This window comes from Anolis sagrei, chromosome Y (genome assembly GCF_037176765.1).
Source record: "Anolis sagrei isolate rAnoSag1 chromosome Y, rAnoSag1.mat, whole genome shotgun sequence".
Taxonomy (NCBI): domain Eukaryota; kingdom Metazoa; phylum Chordata; class Lepidosauria; order Squamata; family Dactyloidae; genus Anolis; species Anolis sagrei.
The window spans coordinates 36,594,002-36,611,107 of NC_090035.1; the positions used below are offsets into that span (position 1 = coordinate 36,594,002).

The 17,106-nt window shown below is 49.9% G+C and overlaps 1 protein-coding gene across 9 annotated transcripts in view; it reads left to right on the forward strand.

The window, feature by feature from the left end:
• The window catches only part of LOC137095328 (regulator of nonsense transcripts 1-like), a 479,058-nt gene that overhangs the window by 239,790 nt on the left and 222,162 nt on the right, over positions 1–17,106 (forward strand). For all 9 annotated transcript variants that reach the window (XR_010908826.1, XM_067461836.1, XM_067461837.1 and 6 more), the window contains exons 6-8: positions 6,595–6,756; positions 6,922–7,006; positions 7,096–7,194. Coding sequence is in view for 8 of the 9 variants with exons in the window: in XM_067461836.1 (XP_067317937.1) it covers positions 6,595–6,756; positions 6,922–7,006; positions 7,096–7,194 (346 nt within the window). In the remaining variant the exon portion in view is untranslated. The remainder of the gene's footprint in view (positions 1–6,594; positions 6,757–6,921; positions 7,007–7,095; positions 7,195–17,106) is intronic.

Genomic DNA, 17,106 nt, shown 5'->3' on the forward strand with positions numbered 1-17,106 from the left:
AAAGGTACTGCAAGTCCCATAATCCATCCTTAGGCAAACCACACCAGGGCATAAAGTAGGTCATGAGAGGTCTGTGTGACAAGTTTGGTCTTGATCAGTCATTGGAAGAAGGCCACCGCAGTCTCAGAATGTGAGTGCTGGTACTGCAAGTCCCATCATCAATGATCCATTCTCCTCCAAACAGCACCAGGATGTAGAATGGGTCATGGGAGCTCTGTGTGCCAAGTTTGGTCTTTATTGGTAATTGGATGAATGTTGCTGTGGTCTCAGGAAGTGAATGAAGGTATCATCATCCATGGTCCGTCCTCCTCCAAACAGCACTAGGATGTCGAGTGGGTCATGGGGGCTCTGTGTGCCAAGTTCGGCCTTAATCAGTCATTGGATAAGGGTTACAGCGATCTCAGAAAGTTAGTGATGGTACTGCAAGTCCCATCATCCATGGTCCATCCTCCTCCAATCTGCAGTAGGATGAAGAGTGGGTCTTTCAGACTGTGTGCCAAGTTTGGTCTGTATTGGTAATTTTCTCACACAGCCTCAGGCCTTTTCCTCTTTTTGTCACTTCAGAATATTGGAATTTTGAGGCTGGCCTATCAGAGACCATATGCAAACTGTCACCTTGTTGTGGTGAGGGGGCTTGCGTGTTCCGATGAACCTGTGGGCACAACAACTGGAGTCGTGCACTCCCAGGAGTGGCCACGGGGGAGGTCCCAGACCAAGCATTGTTCAAAGACCCAAAAACCTCAATGGCGGAACAGGCGGAGGATAACATGGTACATGTTACAACAGCTGTGAAGGCGGAAGAAGGCTGCAACAGACTGAGAGGCCACGGCCATTGTGTTAAACTACACCACCAGTGGAACCTCACTCTGTGAAGACTGTGTGTTGATCAGTGAGTGTGCACATTAAAAAAAACTCACACACAGACGTCTTCCAAAGAAAATAAAAACAAACCAACAAAAGTCCCATTGCGATCAGCGAGGGGGGGGGGGGGAGACGGGACTGTGAAATCTGGAAGCTCCTAGTCACAGACTGGCACATGTGTGGTGGATACTGACTCAGTTGTTCTATTTCAAGGTCCAAGACAGTTGAGTAGTTCGGCAGCTGTATCCATGATTGAGCAGCCCTTTTGAGGATCCACTCTGCTCACCCCACATAGGGAGGGGGCTAGAAAAGGTGTTCTAAACATAGTCTGCCTCTCTTATCCCTGACTGGATTGCCACGTCTAGTGGGGTCACCACCCTGTGGCCAAAAAAGAAAAATGAATTTTGGTACATGGAACGTACGGACACTGATGGCTAACACTGACAGTGAACGCCTCGAACGCAGAACTGCTATCATTGCAAGGGAGTTGGGACGCTTTAACATTGACATAGCAGCCCTTCAGGAGACCCGAAGAGCAGGAGAGGGATAGCTGAAGGAAATAAAAAGGAGGCTACACCTTCTTCTGGAAGGGACTGCCCGAAGAAAACCAAAGAATGCACGGAGTTGGCTTTGCTATCAGAAATGATCTGGTGAAACATCTGACTGAAGCAGCCACTGGCATCAATGAACGACTCTCAACCCTCTTAACTAATCTTGCCAAAAACCAACAGGCAACCATCATAAGTGCCTATGGACCAACACTAGATGCTGATGAAGACAGCAAATTTTTACTGTTAGCTGGACACCGTGCTATCGGAGATACCTAAGGAGGACAAAATCATTCTCCTGGAGGACTTTAATGCAAGAGTCAGGTAAGACTTCGACCTGTGGCCAGAGACCATAGGAAAAGACGGGGTTGGAAACAGCAACTCGAATGGCATCCTACTTCTCACCAAATGTGCGGAACACAACCTTGTCATCACCAACATGCTCTTCCGCCAGAAAAACAAGTTCAATACATCATGGAAGCACCCCCGGTCAAAGCATTGGCACCTCTTAGACTACGTAACCCCACGTGCTAGAGACCGCCATGATGTGCTCCTCACAAGAGCCATGACAGGTAGTGACGACTGCAGGACAGACCATAGGCTAATCTGATCCACGCTGGCTATCAAGATCGCCCCCAAGTGCAGGCTCCAAGGAAGAAAGACAAGGCGCAAAATGAACACCCAAGCCCTTCAGGAGCCCTCCAGACAAGCCCTTCTACAAACAACACTCAAGGACCATCTACCCACAGAACACCCCGAAAATGTTGAGGAACATTGGAACAAACTGAAGACCTCCATCATCACAGCCTGCGAAGAAACTATTGGATATCAAACCAAGAAACATCAAAATTGGTTTGACGAAAATGACGAGATCCAACAGCTATTTATTTATCGTGTCATCAGCAACCATTGCATTACAATTCTAACAGAGCAAAACAAACACAGAGATTAAAAAGAAAAAGAAGAAGAAGAAGAAAAAACCACACAGATTTTGCAAATTTGGTATTTGGTTAAATATCCTTTGACCAGTATCTGGCCACTTGGAGTGCCTCTGGGGTTGCCGCAAGAAGGTCCTCCATCGTGCATGTGGCAGGGCTCAGGGTGCATTGCAGCAGGTGGTCAGTGGTTTGTTCTTCTCCGCACTCGCATGCCGAGGATTCCACCCTGTAGCCCCATTTCTTAAGATTGGCTCTGCATCTCGTGGTGCCAGAGCGCAGTCTGTTCAGCGCCTTCCAAGTCGCCCAGTCTTCTGAGTGCCCAGGGGGGAGTCTCTCATCTGGTATCACCCATGAATTGAGGTGCTGGGTTTGGGCCTGCCACTTTTGGACTCTCGCTTGCTGGGGTGTCCAACAGTTAATTGACAAGAAAAGGAAAGCCTTCCAAACAAAGAGACATCCTCAGTACTTCTAAGAAAAAGATCTACGCCAGCACAAAAGCTGAGGTCCAAAGGACAAGAGAACTCAGGAACATCTGGTGGACAAAGAAGGCCGAAGAAATCCAACACCTGGCAGATACCCATAATGCTCAGGGATTTTTCAAAGCCACAAAAATCATCTATGGACCAAGAAACCATAGCATACAGCCTCTCCGCTCATCAGATGGAACCAAACTCCTGAAGGACCAAGAATCAATTTCACTATGTTGGAAAAAACACTACCAAAGCCTCCTGAACCACAGCTTCAATGTAGCCAAAGAGATTCTCTCACAAATGACACAACAACAAACCAGGGATGAGCTTGCAGCACTGCCTAGTTTGGAAGAAGTCAGCAATGCCATTAGCCAACAAAAAATAACAAAGCCAGCGGACCGGATGGGATCCCTGATGATACCTTTAAAGAGGGAGGACCTGAGTTGACACAACAACTCCACCAGCTCATAGAAAAAGTGTGGGTGACCAAGAAAATCCCAGCAGATTTCAAGGATGCCACCATCATCACCCTCTTCAAAAAAGGGGAAAGAACAGACTGGAAACTATCGAGGTATCTCCCTTCTAACCTCCGCTGGGAAAATCCTCGCAAGATCCTTGCAAACTGCCTTCTACCCCTCTCAGAAGACACCCTCCCAGAATCCCAGAACGGCTTCTGCCCCTCCAGAGGAACTGTGGACATGATCTTCACTGCACGACAGCTCCAAGAAAAATGCAGGGAACAAAATCAACCTCTGTGCATGGCATTCATTGACCTTGCAAAGGCATTCGACACAGTGAATCGCAGCGCTCTGTGAACTATCCTCCAAAAAATCAGGTGCCCTAACAAATTTGTGAACATTCTTGGGCTCCTCCATGATGACATGATGGCAACAGTTTTGGACAACAATGGCTCCCAAAATGACCCATTTAAGGTGGAATCAGGTGTCAAACAGGGATGTGTTATTGCCCCAACTTTATTCTCCATCTTCATTGCTATGATACTTTACCTTGTTGATGGGAAGCTTCCCAGCAGAGTGGAAGTCATCTATCGGACAGATGGCAAGCGGTTTAACCTCAGCAGACTGAAAGCCAAAACTAAGGTTACAACAACATCTGTTATAGACCTCCAGTATGCTGATGACAACATCGTCTCTGCGCATTCAGAAGATCTACAAGCCACTCTAAACATCTTTGCATACAAGAAGCTCGGCTTGTCATTGAACATTGAGAAAACCAAGGTGCTTTTCCAGCAGTCACCAGCCATCCCCTCTCCAATGCCAGAGATACAGCTTAATGGTGTAACATTAGAAAATGTTGTCCATTTCCGCTACCTTGGCAGCCACCTCTCCACCAAAGTCAACATCGACACTGAAATACAGCACCGCCTGAGCTCTGCGAGCGCAGCATTTTTCCAAATGAAGCAGAGAGTGTTAGGAGGACCAGGACATCTGTAAAGATACCAAGGTGCTTGTCTATAAAGCTATTGTCCTCCCAACCCTGCTATATGCCTGTGAAACGTGAACTATCTACAGGCATCACATGCAACTAATGGAATGATTCCATCAGAGCTGACTCAGGAAAATCCTGCAAATCTCTTTGAAAGACAGGCGGACAAACATGCTGGAAGAAGCAAAGAAAACAGCATAAACATAAAATTAACAAGACAATGTAAGCATTAAAAACCACAATAGCACATATATTTAAAATAATCCTGCCTGTTCAGGGCAGTTTAAAAGGTTTGGCCAGGGTAATGTGATTTTAGACGGCCAGGAAATTAGGTAGAGTCTATGGCTGTACATTTTCCAGGGCCTAGAAGAAAGGGACCTGGGTAATTGGTAGAAAAAGATATGGCTAATTTCAACAGTATCTGGGGCAGAGCTAGAACTAGTCGTTCTCAAACGTTTATTTAAACCACCAAGTCTTCAGGCTCTTACGAAAGGAGGGGAGAGATGGGGCCTGTCTTATTTCTCCCAGGAGGGCATTCCAGAGGTGAGGGGCCACCACCAAGAAGGCCCTCCCGGCCACCGCTGACACCTGAGCACCAAGTGACAGCGTTGAGTCTAGGAGGACACCCAAGTTATGGAGCTGCGCTCTCAGGGGGTGTGTAACCCCGTCGAGCACATGTTGCCACTGAATACCCCAGTTGGCCCCATGACTGACTAGGAGGATCTCTGTCTTGTCTGGATTAAGCTTCAACCCGTTAGCCCTCATCCAGTCCATCACAGCAGTCAGATAATGGTTCTGGGTCTGGGAGGCTCCTTGGAGTTTGGTGGAAATGAGTAGTAGAGTTGGCTGTCATCTGCATATAGATGGCACCCAGCTCTAAAACTCCCCCCCCCCCAAAATAACCCAGCCATAAGTTCACCTCCTCTTTGTTTGGGTCCTCTTTACCCTGTTGGCACCTTTTCCGGGTCTTTGAAAGGAGATGTCTCTTTTACCGTTGGCTATGCACCCTGGAAAATAGAGGGAGAAAATGTGGAGGCCGTGACAGACTTTGTATTTCTAGGTGCAAAGATTACTGCAGATGCAGACTGTGGCCAGGAAATCAGAAGACGCTTACTTCTTGGGAGGAGAGCAATGTCCAATCTCGATAAAATAGTAAAGAGTAGAGACATCAGACTGGCATCAAAGATCCGCATAGTCAAAGCCATGGTATTCCCTGTAGTAACCTACGGATGTGAGAGCTGGACCTCAGGGAAGGCTGAGCGAAGGAAGATAGATGCTTTTGAGCTGTGGTGTTGGAGGAAAGTTCTGAGAGTGCCTTGGACTGCGAGAAGATCCAACCAGTCCATCCTCCAGGAAATAAAGCCCAACTGCTCATTGGAGGGAAGGATACTAGAGACAAAGTTGAAGTACTGTGGCCACATCATGAGGAGACAGCAAAGCCTAGAGAAGACAATTATGCTGGGGAAAGTGGAAGGTAAAAGAAGAGGGGCCAACCAAGGGCAAGATGGATGGATGGCATCCTTGAAGTGACTGGACTGACTTTGAAGGAGCTGGGGGTGGTGATGGCCAACAGGGAGCTCTGGCGTGGGCTGGTCCATGAGGTCACAAAGAGTCGGAGACGACTGAACGAATAAACAACAATGCACCCTTTGTCTCTCTGAATTCAGTCCATCAGAGAGAGGGAGCTATGTGCTCTTCCCGACCTGTTAACAAGGTTGGCACAAGGAGAGCTCTCAGAGTGCCATGCTAGCTGCCATGGCACTCTACCAGAGGTCTGTCATGTTCAGAGGATCTTGGCCACAGATGGAGGTGAAACTTCAGGAGAAAATGCTACTAGAACATGACCACATAGCCCGGAAATCACACAATAACATGTGACTTCAGCTGGGAAAGCCTTTGACAACTCTTTGCCCTTCTCCATGGTTGTACAGCTGACCTCATGGGACTTTCTGAATGTGGATGGATTATAACTCCCATTGTCCAGAGTCAATTCTGATGAACTACAACTCCCAACATCTTCTTGCATTGCCCCCAAACCCCACCAGTATTTAAAGTTGTTCAGGAAGGGTCTTTGTGCCAGTTTTGGTCTAGATCCATCGTCAGTGAGGTTTGTAGTCCTCTTTCGATGTTGATGTACTTTTAACTCCTATCATTCTCTGTCATCCCCCTCCCCCCCTCCAGAAAACCCTGCCAGTATTTAAACTGTGATCCAAGTTTGGGGTCCAGATTCTCCAGTGGTGGGAGTTGCAGTGCTCTCTGGATGCAGGATAAGGATGGAGGGAGGTTTGCTTTGTCCCTCTCTCATGATACCTCTCTTCTGTCTCCCCAAAGGAGAACTCTTCTGCCACCCTGGAGGACTTGGAGAAGCCTGGCGTTGACGAGGAGCCGCAGCACGTCCTGCTCCGCTATGAGGATGCCTATCAGTACCAGAACATCTTTGGGCCACTGGTGAAACTTGAGGCAGACTACGACAAGAAGCTGAAAGAGTCTCAGGTCAGCTGTACTGTACTTTATCATTGTGTACTTCTTAGTTCCAAATGGGCTTAAACCTCAGATGAGAGTTTGTAGCATGATGATGCAAACCTTTTAAGAAAAACTTGTACTGCCTTTGGCCCCATCTTGCCCACTTGTCAGGATAGACTCTTTCCCCCCTTTTAGACTCAAGACAACATCACTGTGAGATGGGATTTGGGTCTGAACAAGAAGAGGATTGCCTACTTCACTTTGCCGAAGACAGATTCAGGTCAGAATTCATTACTTTGGTTGCAAAACTGGTTGTTATGGTTGTGCCAATGTCCTAAACATGTGAATGTGCCTCTGTCTCCTCTGCAGATATGCGTCTGATGCAGGGCGATGAGATCTGCCTGAGGTACAAGGGGGACTTGGCCCCACTCTGGAAAGGGATTGGTCACGTGATCAAAGTTCCTGATAGTATCCTTTGGGATCCAAAAAAGGGAGGTTTGGGGCTGACTTGTCCATTGCTTATTAGGTTCAAATAAACTCCCAAAACTGGAATGACCTGCCGGAAGAGCTTTGACAGTGAAAGTGAAATGTAAGAGATGGTGGAAGAGCTCACTCTTCTGACAAGAGGCTGATCCAGTCGGTGTTAAAATCATGTCCTCTGTCTTTTAATCTTTGTTCTGGGTATTTTAATATGTGTATATTTTTTTTGTGAAAATTCATTTTAAGGTATGTATTTTGCTGAATGCTTTGTGAGAATGATTCTATGATCATTACTACTGAGGTCAACAGAGGAGAAGATGAGTTCTTAAAAGTGGTGCGAGTTAAATACATTTTTCTTTGTGGACATGTGGAGTATATGAACCTGCGCGGACTCCAATGGAAAACTTCCAAAGTTCAAACTCAAAGTTTTGGCAGTAACCCCACCCAGTCCGTCAGGAATCTGCAGGATATAAATGGCGCATGCTCTGCAGTTCCTCTTTTTCTGCCCCAAAGCTCACTTCAGAAACTTTCTCTGCGATGTCGGAATTCTCAAGAAAGATTCCAGACTCTAACAAGCACTGGAAGTCCCTTCTTTGTTTCAGCAAGGCCCGTGTTACCTCTTCTTGCCATCATTGCCAATCATTGACAGCTCAAGCTAGGGAGAATAGGGCTGCTTGCCAGACTCAGGCTCCTTCAGCTACATTGGGTCATTCGCCTTCCGAGCCCTCAACTGCCAGAAAAAAACATGGTCGATGACCTCGGGTGCATCCAAATCCTTGAGGCAAACAAGGCAGTCAAAGCAGCCGTGTACTTTTACAGCCTCCACCGTCATCGACTTTGAGCTTGATCACGTCTGCTCGGTTCACGAGGTCGACTGTGGTAATGATGCCATCTTCCACAGCGATGCGGATTGCTTTTAAGAGAGCGCATGAGGAATCTCGCTGAGCGCAGATGGTGTCCACCTAGTCTCCAGTTCTCCCAACCCCAGGAAAGTCCCTTGCTGTTTTGACTGCTTCCCAGCTGCTGGCAAGGAAACTGGCCCTTCCCTGCCACCTTGTCTGGCCACTTGTTTCCTCTTCCTCCAGTTCAATCGATGAGGCTGACACAGACTTCTTCGGTGCAAAACCCTTCCGACGGTGTTCCCCAGGAGCTCCCGGAGTCGCCAGTACAGTCAGACGAGACTGTTGTGCAGGTTTATTTATTTATTTATTTACTTACTTTGCTTCTATACCGCTGTTCTCAGCCCGAAGGCGACTCACAGCGGTTCACAAGACACAGGACACAGCAGAATTCAAACACCAATATAAACAATTAATACCCTAATCTAATACACAATTAATACACAATTACTATGATAACCATTCACTAGCGTCTCGTCACTAAAAACCATGATCCAAATTCGTCATCCATTGTTCCATTCCTATGTCATTACCAGTCTTGCACTAATTATTCGAACGCCCGCACAAATAACCAGGTCTTTACTTTTTTGCGGAACACCATTAGAGATGGTGCTAATCTAATATCTGTGGGAAGGGCATTCCACAGCCGGCGGGCCATCACCGAGAAGGCCCTGTCTCTCATCCCCACCAGCTGTGCTTGTGAAGCTGGCGGGATCGAGAGCAGGGCCTCCCCGGAAGATCTCAAAGTCCTGGTGGGTTCATAGGCCGAGATGCGGTCGGAAAGGTAGCTTGGGCCGGAACCGTTTAGGGCTTTAAAGGTCAACACCAGCACTTTGAATTGAGCCTGGTAGCAAGTCGGCAGCCAGTGGAGTTGGCGCAACAGGGGGGTTGTATGCTCCCTGCGTCCCGCTCCTGTTAGTATCATGGCTGCCGAGCGTTGGACTAGTTGAAGCTTCTGAGCTGTGTTCAAAGGCAACCCCACGTAGAGAGCGTTGCAGTAATCTAGGCGGGATGTAACCAGAGCGTGGACTACTGTGGCCAAGGTACGGGTGCAGCTGGCGCACAAGCTTTAGCTGTGCAAATGCTCCCCTGGTCACCGCCGAAACCTGGGGTTCCAGGCTCAGCGATGAGTCCAGGGTCACACCCAAGCTGCGAACCTGCGTCTTCAGAGGGAGTGCGACCCCATCCAACATAGGCTGTAACCCTATGCCCTGTTCGGCCTTGCGACTGACCAGGAGTACCTCTGTCTTGTCTGGATTCAATTTCATCCAGACCGTTACAGCGGCCAGGCACCGGTTCAGGACCTCAACAGCCTCCTTAGTAGCAGGTGGGAAGGAGCGACAGAGTTGGACATCATCTGCGTACAGATGGCACCGTACCTCAAAACTCCGGATGATCTCTCCCAGCGGTTTCATGTAGATGTTAAACAACATGGGAGACAGAATTGAACCCTGTGGAACCCCACAAGACAATGGTTGTGAGGTTGAACAGGTGTCTCCCAATAACACCCTCTGGGAACGGCCCTCTAGGAATGACCGGAGCCACTGTAAAACAGTGCCTCCAAGTCCCATCCCCGTGAGGTGCTCCAGAAGGATACCGTGGTTGACGGTATCGAAGGCCACTGAGAGGTCCAGCAGCACCAACAGGGACACACTCCCCCTGCCAAGCTCCCGGCGCAGATCATCCACTAAGGCAACCAAGGCCGTCTTGGTATCATGTCCCGGTCTGAAACCAGACTGTGCCGAATCCAGATAATCCGTGTCTACCAAGAATACCTGGAGTTGTGAGGCCACTACGCGTTCCAGGACTTTGCCCAAAAAGGGGAGATTGGACACTGGCCGAAAGTTGTCAAATTTAGTGGGGTCCAGTGATGGTTTTTTCAACAGCGATTTTATTATAGCTTGTTTTAAGCTCGCTGGAATCTTGCCTTCCCAAAGGAAGGCATTCACCACCACCTCAACCCACTCGGCCAATCCCCCTCTGGTCTCCTTTAGAAGCCAGGATGGGCAGGGGTCTAGGATGGATGTGGCAGGTCTCATTCCTCCAAGTATCTTGTCCACATCCTCGGGTTTCACCAATTGAAAATAATCCATCAAAATAGGACAAGCAGGTGTTCGTGTTACATCCTCAGAGACTGCTTTTAACGTGGTATCCAGACCAGAGCGGATCAAAGCGACTTTGTCTGCAAAGAACTGAGCCAAGGCTTCACAGGGAGAGGTCGAATTGTCAGGGTTCCCACCTTGAGTAGTGGGATTTAAAAGGCCTCTGACAATTCGGAACAACTCAGCTGGACGGTTCTTTGCAGACGCAATAGTGGCTGCGAAGAAAGCTTTCTTCGCAGCCTTTATTGCCACGGCATATGCCCTTAAAAAGGACACAAACCGTGTTCGATTTGACTCGTTCGGATCCGAACGCCACACGCTCTCTAGTTCCCTCTTCCTTCGCTTCATCGCTGCCAGTTCCTCGGTGAACCAAGGTGCTGGTTTAGCTCAGCTACTTGAGAGGGGACGTTCCGGAGTGATCGTGTCAATTGCCCTAGTCATCTCCCCATTCCAGAGAGCGACCAGAGCATCGACAGGATCACCTACCGAGGCGGCGGGAAACTCCCCAAGAGCCGTCAGGAATCCATCTGGATCCATAAGCCTCCTGGGGCGGACCAGCTTAATGGGTCCTCCACCTCTGCAGAGGTTAGGGGGTGCAGTGAGCCTAAAACTGACCAGGAAGTGGTCGGTCCATGGCAATGGAGAGATGGATAACTCCTCAACACCGCCACCTTCCTCCCATCCCTGGCAGAAAACCAAGTCCAATGTGTGTCCCGCACTGTGGGTGGGGCCAGATACTTGTTGGGACAGCCCCATGGTTGCCATGGCAGGCATGAAGTCCTGAGCCGCTCCTGAAAGGGCCGCCTCGGCATGGACATTGAAGTCCCCCAGCACAATGAGCTGCTGAGACTCCAATGCCAGGCTTGAGACCACCCCCGCTAGCTCAGGCAGGGAGACTGTGGTGCACAAGGTGGACGGTACACCAACAGAATTCCTATTCTGTCCCGGTCACCTACCCTCAGGTGGATGCATTCAAAATTTGTTGACTGCGGGATGGGGCCCCTGGTCAGAGGGATTGAATCTCTATAGACCACTGCAACCCCGCCTCCCCGCCCTCCGGATCTTGGCTGGTGTTGCACGGAAAAACCTGGTGGGCAGAGCTGGGTTAAATTCACACCTCCAGCCTCATCCAGCCAGGTCTCCGTGATGCACGTCAGATCTGCCCACTCATCCAGGATTAAGTCCTAGATGAAAGTTGTTTTTCTATTGACAGATCTGGCGTTCAACAGCACCACCTTCAACCCAGAGGGACCGCCATCCTGGTTACACCAATTTACCATGTTAGGAGACCGGTTTGGAATTACTAAGGTTGATACACAATCTCTAGGCCGAATTATTGGTCTCCTTTTCCCGCCTCTCCCCTTCCCCACCACCACTTCTATGGGGGGCCCTCGGCTAGTGGAACACCCTCCCCTCCTCCATGCCGCAATCCATAACCATAGCCTCAACTTGCAATACATTTTTGGTATTTGGTTTGTTGAGATCTTATTTTGCCATGAACTTCCGTTCCCTTTATCTCCCCCCTCCCCCTGCTCCATTATTTCCCGGGATCTCCAGCCCGCTTCGTCCCCTGTCCTTTCCACAGTTAATTGACAGCAAGAATAATACATACAAAAAGATGAGAGAGCACATGGATAATAGCTGTTAAGACACTTCACTAGAATTCGCAGTATCGAAAGTGCAAAAACTAATCGTATCCGCAGTTCTTAAAGTGCAGCAGTGTTGCTGGTAGTAAACCAATACTAGTTAAAGTTCAGCAGAATCTTAAAGTGCTGTAGTGTTTCTAGTATTTAACCAATACTAATTAAAGTGCGGCATATAGGGAAAGTGCTGACGATGGATGAATTAGCAGCAACTAGCAGCAGAACAGGTACAAAGAGGTAGATAAGGTGCTATGCTAGGCGAACTTACAGCCTTACAGGCAATTTAACATAGTTGGTAGTGCAATTGTCCTTAAGCTTACCAATCCCGCTTAGGCACAGATATTATTGGTAAAGTTGTTATAGCATATGAATACAGAACAATGGATGACAGAGAAGAATCAGTGGATGGTTAATCTTGGTCTTTCCGGGAATAGAATTAATGTTCGCAGTGATGGTCTTCGGTGCAGTCGGCCAGCACAGATGGTCGGTCAACACAGATGGTCAGTACAGCAAGTTGTACAGCACAGTCGGTTGGCACAGGTGGTTGGTTGGTTGGTCCGCACAGTCAGTCAACACAGGTCAGTCAACACAAGCGTCGGCAGCTTGTAAGGTTACAAGCACACACTGTCAGCCCCAGGAGCCACCGATGGAAATGCAGGCGAAGCGCCAACCCACTAGGCCGCACCCGGAACTCTACCTGAAAACTAGGCCGCGTCCAGCCTCCACCGAGGCAGGGGCAAGCCTCCACCGAGGCAGGAGCAGGAGTGCGAGTTGGAACAGCAAACGACGGGCTGGAACAGCTGGGCATCCGTTGGACGGCAGAGGTGGCAGGCGCCAACCCCACCCAGAGCCCAGAGCCCAGGGCCAAGACGGTGTAATGAAGCACCGACCGACTGGCAGAGGGCCGGCGCGATGGAAGAACCAGCCCCTCCCGGAGCCAGGAGCCACCAAGGAGCAATACCGGCGCAGCAACGCTGCCGAGCAGCCCCGCTGGGCCCGCTGACTCACAGCCAGACGCCATCCAGAGCCGGATCCAAGCCAGCGCCAAGCCCAGCGCCGGCCTCCAAAGCAGCGGGACGCTAGCCGCGGTGCTGGTGCAGGCCGATATGGAGGCGTGGAGGCAGCGCCCAATAGAGGCGCGGAGGAGTCGCAGCACAGGCCGCGTGGAGGAACTCCGCCCAGCCGCGGAGGGGCTGCAGCAAGAAACACGCTGGGATAGGATATGGCAAACCCAGCGACTCGCCGGCTCCGGCAGCCCAGCAGTCCATGAGCTAGTAGCCGCAACCGCGCGGTGATCTACTCCGGCAACCCCGCGGCCCGCTTCAGGATGGTCCAGGCCCGCACTCGGGTCTGGGGCAAATGGAAAAAACCCACCGCGCACCGCGCACCGGGGCACGGCTGTCCCAGGCTCCCTCCGGTCTCCCTCCGACGGCCACGGATTGGGTAAGTCCGGACAAGTCCGAGCAATCAAGTTAGGAGGGAGCGTGCTCAGGCCGTGATGGTGCTGGTGTTGGTGGCCTTCGCTCTACCTCCTCCTTCTTCCCTCTTTTTCTCCCTTTCTCTCTGGTTTCCTCTTCAGTCAGCCCTCCAAGGCCTCCTTCGGAGTCTTGAGGCGTTGCCGGTCAAGGGACCGATAAACGGAAGTCAGGATGGGGGTAGATGGCTTCAATTTAGCTCGGATTGAGAAATCTCATCTTACCTGGTGTTCAACAACCTCTTCCTATTCAGTCTTTGGTCAGGCGAGAGCTGTTCCCAGCCACTTTGACGCCTGAAAAGACAGCTCACCTGGCCCAAGGAGCTCAAGTGTTGGCTTCAAAGCCTCCTTCACCTTGATCTCCACCTCCTTCACTGCTGATTCCGTTCTCCTCTTCTCCTCTCCAATCTGAGGATGAAGACCAGGACAAAGACATTCCAGAGTCAGTTCAATCCGGTTCAGTCTTGTCTCTTGGACATGATCACTCCCCAACTCACGATGCCTATGAGGTCGAACCTTCTTCACCAACCAACAACGTCAGAGTGTTTGCTGACCAGATGGTGTGGATGGCAGATACCCTAGGCCTTGAAATCAAGCAGACTTCTAATGCAGTCACTGACCCAGTTTTTAAAAGGGTCCAGTCGGGGGCTCCACCTGCTCCCCTACTGCCGCTCCTGCCATATCTCCTCAACGTAATTCAGGCATCCTGGAAGATACCGTCTTTGATACCATCAACCTTGAAAAGAATTGAAGCTTGGTACCATATGGACGACAAGAGCATTGAGTGGCTGAAACACCATCCCAACCCGAATTCTACCATCGTCAAGGCGGCTCAAACTTCAGGCAGGCAGTCATCAACACTTTTGGACCAAGAGGGAGAAAGGTTCGACGCAGTCGGTAAAAAGCTTTATTCTGGCGGCCTTCTGCTTGCTCAAATGGCAAACTATGGTGCCTGTATGGGAGCCTACGAACAAATCCACTGGGAAAAGGCCCAGGAGTTCTTTGCTAAGCTATCAAAAGAAGACTGAACTGTCCTTATCACTTTGTCGCAAGAGGCAAATTCTTTGGTGCACCATTAGATCCAGATGACAAAGCATACTGGTGATACTGGAAAAATGATTGCCCACGCTATCGCCATTTGTTGGCATGCGTGATTTGTGGTCTTCGGGCCTCTTGACATCCTTGAAACAAGTGATCGAGGACCTTCCCTTTGATGCCCTAGGTCTCTTCAATACTGGAAGAGATGATACATTGAAGTCAAACCAGGACTTTAAACTTTTGGCAGCCAAATACGAGATCGAAAACCAATCCCAGGCTCAAAGAACCAGGTGGTAGCAGCACACTCACTGCCGGTATGGGAATCAGCCATACCATCGTTATCCCTACCAACAAATGCTTCAGCTTCTTCCAAGCCTGCATCCACAACAACAGCAGCAATGCCACTCTTAACAACCATATGTTCCCGATCCCACCATACATTGTTGAATAACCACTCTCGACACCGTGATGGTGTTTCCCTAGATGATACCGTCTCCTCCTTTGGGGCAGATGTCACTTTCACAGTTTTGCCTTCCCTGAGACTCCTCGAAACTCTGCCTGCCAATCCACTGTTTGGAGACCACCTGGTGCACTTCATAGACACATGGCGACTCATCACCTCATATGCGTGGGTGCTCAAGGTTGTCGAAGAACTCCCACCAACGGGGCTCATTATTGATACTGAGCCTTCCCCTCCAATTTTGAAAGAGGTCGACACCTTGCTCTCAAAAGGGGCAAAACTTCTTCCTTCCCTGTCACACTTGGACAGGCAGGCGTTCTTCTCCAGGTCCTTTACTGTACCGAAACCTGATGGCCCCCCTCCAGCCTATCCTTGACCTCCAAGACCTGAATTCCTACATCAAGTCCCGAAAGTTCACAATGGTCAAAATATCGTCCATCCTTCTTCTCCAATGGATTACTTCGCATCCATTGACCTTCGAGACACTTACTTTCACCTATTTGTTCGCCTGAACCACAGATGCTTCCTATCCTTTCGGGTCAACTGTCAGACTTACTATTTCAATGTTTTCTCTTTCGGTCTCATGACCGCACCAAGGAAGTTTACAAAATGTATGTCGGTGTTTGCCGCATACCTCCAAAGACAAAAAATCCGAGTCTTCCCATATCTGGATGGCTTGTTACCTGTGTCCCAGTCCCAACTCCCAACTTTTCTATGCTTGCACATCAACGAAACCCTCACTTTACTTGACAGACTCGGTCTTCAGCTCAATGCCAAGAAGTCTCACCTGATTCCAATGACCTCCATAAAGTTCATCGGCACCATGTTTGATTCCTTGAAACAAACTGTCTCCCTTCTCGAGGCCAGGTTCCTTGCCCTTGGCTTGAGGTTTGATGCTGCACATTGACCCCAATGTCCACAGCCAAGCAGCTACATGTCCTCCTTGGCCACATGGTGTTAACTGTCATGGTAACTCCATTCACCAGGCTGCATTTTTGACCCCTGCAAAGGTGGTTTCTCAACCACTTCAACCCATCTCAAGAACACAGCTTCAAAGTACTTTCAGTACCAATGTTGGTGTGAAAGTCTCTGGAGTGGTGGATGTCTCGACGCAACGTTTGCATTGGAATACTCTTCCATCCTCAATGGCCCCCAGTCACCCTAATGAACGATGCCACGATGTTCACCTGAGGATGCCACACAGGAGAACTCTCCATCCAATACCTCTGGTCACTGCAGGAGAGGCACCATCACATAACGGAGAACAGAGAGCGAAGCAGAGCGGACGCCATTGCTCTACTACAGAAAATCCCTGGTGATGAGGAAAGTGTCCGCAAATGGTGGAGGCGGCGCCGGGTGGGCGTGGCTAGGCTTCCGGGCCAGAGAAGCCAGCATCACTTGGCCACGCCCACCTGGTGCCACCTCCACCATTTGTGGACGTCTTCCTCGTCACCAGGGATTGTCTGTTACAGAGCAATGGCGTCCGCTCTGCTTCGCTCTCTGTTCTCTGCGGGAGAGCAGAGAGCACTTCTCCCTCCACAGGCTTCTCCATCCCATGTGGAGGGAGAAGTCTGTGGAGGGAGAAGCGCAGCAGAGCGGACGCCATTGCTCTGTAACAGACAATCCCTGGTGGCAAGGAAGGCGTCCGCAAATGGTGGAGGCGGCGCCAGGTGGGCGTGGCCAAGCGATGCTGGCTTCCCTGGCCCGGAAGCCAGGCCATGCCCACCCGGCGCCGCCTCCATTTGCGGACACCTTCCTTACCACCAGGGATTTTCTGTTACAGAGCAATGGCGTCCGCTCTGCTTCGCTCTCTGTTCTCCACGGCAGCAGATCCGGACCAGCAGTGGCTGCTGGAATCCCCGCAGTGCTGCTCTGGAAAGGTTTGGCCCAATTCTATTGTTGATGAGGTTCAGAATGCTCTGTGATTGTAGGTGAACTACAAATCCCAGCAACTACAACTCCCAAATGTCAAGATTCTATTTCTCCCATACTCCACCAGTGTTCACATTTGGGCATATGGAATATTCGTGCCAAGTTTGGTCCAGATCTATCATTGAGTCCACAGTGATTTATGGAGGCAGGTGAACTACAACTCCAAAACTCAAGGTCAATGCCCACCAAACCCTTCCAGTATTTTCTGTTTTTCATGGAAGTTCTGTGTACCAAGACTGGTTCAATTCCATCACGTGGAGTTTAGAATGCTCTTTGATTACAGCTGAACTATAAATCCCAGCAAATACAACCCCCAAACGCCACCAGTGTTCACATTTGGGCATATTGAGTA